Source organism: Malus sylvestris, chromosome 9 (assembly GCF_916048215.2).
Source record: "Malus sylvestris chromosome 9, drMalSylv7.2, whole genome shotgun sequence".
Taxonomy (NCBI): Eukaryota; Viridiplantae; Streptophyta; class Magnoliopsida; order Rosales; family Rosaceae; genus Malus; species Malus sylvestris.
The window spans coordinates 16270484-16273120 of NC_062268.1; the positions used below are offsets into that span (position 1 = coordinate 16270484).

The 2637-nt window shown below is 39.4% G+C and overlaps 1 protein-coding gene across 1 annotated transcript; it reads right to left on the reverse strand.

Moving 5' to 3' along the window:
* Nucleotides 1-573: 573 nt before the first annotated feature.
* On the reverse strand, nucleotides 574-1149 carry LOC126633839 (uncharacterized mitochondrial protein AtMg00810-like). The gene has a single exon (XM_050304387.1). The coding sequence runs from the start codon at nucleotides 1147-1149 to the stop codon at nucleotides 574-576; it is 576 nt and encodes a 191-aa protein (XP_050160344.1).
* Nucleotides 1150-2637: the final 1488 nt, after the last annotated feature.

The window sequence follows — 2637 nt, forward strand, 5'->3', positions numbered from 1 at the left end:
TTGTTTGAGGGGTATTTTTGTCCAAATCTTTTTGTTGAAGCTTGTGACATCAAAAACCCCACACCTAATCCAGATTTTTTTTCAACAAAATGGAGATCCCTTTGCATAAAAGGTCTAAATATAGTTTATGTTTTGCATCAACTTATATGCATCTTCAGTAATAATTGTTAAAATGACTGAACACTGTAAAGGCTATGAGAATGGCAAATTGAATATTTCGTATCTCTCATTGTTGTACAATATATACACCACAACTCAACTAATCTACCCTACATTAAAGGTTAGGAAATAGTGACCCATATTTAGTGGGATTTGACTCAAACCTATTTAGGTAATTATAATACAAGATATTTACATATAATACCGTATAATATTTCCTAATACTCCCCCTCAAGTTCGAGAGTGAATATTATGAAGTCCCAACTTGTCGCGTAGTGTCACAAAGTGATCTTTCCCCAAGGCCTCAGTAAATAAATCTACTAACTAGAAACGTGTAGGTATATGTGAAGGACTAATCATTCCAGCTTGTAGTTTTTCTCGAACAATGTGACAATCAATTTCAATATGTTTCATTCACTCATGTAAAACGGGATTAGTTGCAATATACAGGGCGGCTTGATTGTCGCAAAATAATCGTGTGGGAGCCTTTTGCGGAACTTTCAAATCTTGCAATATATAGCGCAACCAAGTCAATTCTAAGCATGTGTTCGCCATAGCCCGATATTCGGCTTCTGCAGACGATCGAGAACCATTGTCTTGTTTCTTGGATTTCCATGAGATGATAAAATTTCCAAGAAAAACACAATACCATGTAACTAACCTTCTAGTGGCACGACAACCTCCCCAATTGAAGTCACAAAAGGCCTTTAACTCAAGATTATCGGAGGCAAGGAATAACAAGCCTTGGCCAGGAATGCCTTTGATGTACCTAAGAATTCGTAAAGCTGCATTCCAATGAGGTTTGCGCGGCTCATGCATAAATTGACTCAATGTGCGAACTGAAAAGACTATGTTAGGCCTGGTGACAGTAAGATAAATCAATCGTCCGACTAGTCTTCTGTACTTAGTGGGATCATCTAACAATGCTCCGTCAATGGGAGTGAGTTTAAAATTTTGTTCCATTGGAAACTTGGCTAGACGTTCCCCCATAAGTCCAGAATCTTGCAAAATATCTAGTGCATATTTTATTTGAGACATGAAAATACCTTTCTTAGAACGAGAGAATTCAATACCCAAAAAGTATTTTAAATCACCAAGGTCTTTGATGTGGAAGCGTGTGAGAATAAATGTTTTGAGTCGTTCCATTTCTTGAAGATCATTTCATGTAAGAAGTATGTCATCTACATAGATAAGGATACCAGTGAATAAAGTGCCTTGAGCCTTGGTAAGAAAAGAATAATCAACTTTTGATTGTTGATAGCCAGCTTTCTGAACGGTATTTGAAAAAGTGGAAAACCAATTTCTAGAAGCCTAATTGAGTCCATAGAGAGATTTGTTGAGCCGACACACAATGTTCTCCCCCTGTCGGCGAAGACCAGAAGAAGGTTCCATGAATACAACCTCATGCAAATCACCATGTAAAAAGGTATTTTGAACGTCTAATTGATGAATGAACCAATGACGGGCAGCAACGATCGTAAGGAGACAGCGGAGAGTGGTGAGTTTGGATGTAGGAGAAAAAGTTTCCTGATAGTCGATGCCCTCAACTTGAGTATATCATTTTGTAACAAGAAGAGTCTTGTATCGTTTAATGGTACCATCAGACTTGTATTTGATTTAATAAACCCATTTGCATCCAATGGGTTTGTGACTAGCAGGTAGGGGAACCATGCTCCATGTATTATTGTATTGTAAAGCCTCTAATTCTAAATGCATAGCATGTCGCCAATTAGGATCAAGGATAGCTTGAGCATAGGAATGGGTTCGATGAGACCTGTAATGTTAGCTAGAAAAGCATAGTGGGTAGTAGAAAAAAGTGAGTATGAAAGAAAATTAGAAAGAGGATACCGAGTACTTGAGGAAGGACGAGGTTGCGAAGGAGAATGACTGACTTGGTTAGTCACGTGATAGTCTTTATGCCAAACCGGAGGTTGCTTAGGACGATGGGACTGTCGTGGGGGTGGAGATGATAATGTGGCGAGATGATGAGAGGTGTTTGACATGATGGAGAATGAAAGGTGGGTAGGTTCGGTATGGGTAGGGAGATAATATGATGAGGGGGTAGAAAAGTGATGTGGGGGTGAATGATGACTAATTGAGGGGTGGGGTCCAGTGAAAGATGGGACAGCTGGAGGTGGCAGACTTATTTCAGGATAAGATGGGGTGGGTGAATTTATAAGAGGTAAGGTATTGATGTGGGTGGGGTTTGTAGGTGGTGGAAGGAAGGGGATATTGGGTAACATGTGGGAGGAGTCATGGGTATCATTTAAGTTAGGAATGGATAGTATGGAGAAAGTTTCAGTTATGGCAGGGATGTCCTCATGAGGTGGGGAGGGTGAAGAGGACACAGAGTGGAAAGGAAAGGTGTTTTCAAAAAATTTAACATCACGACTGACAAAGAAGGTTTTAGTCTCTAAATCATAAAGTTTGTAACCTTTTTGATCAGTTGGGTAGCCAACAAAAATACAACGCCTAGCA

What these genes read in the sequence shown, in the direction of transcription:
- LOC126633839 (XM_050304387.1), bottom strand. Translation starts at nt 1,149, where the DNA reads ATGGGGGAACGTCTAGCCAAGTTTCCAATGGAACAAAATTTTAAACTC.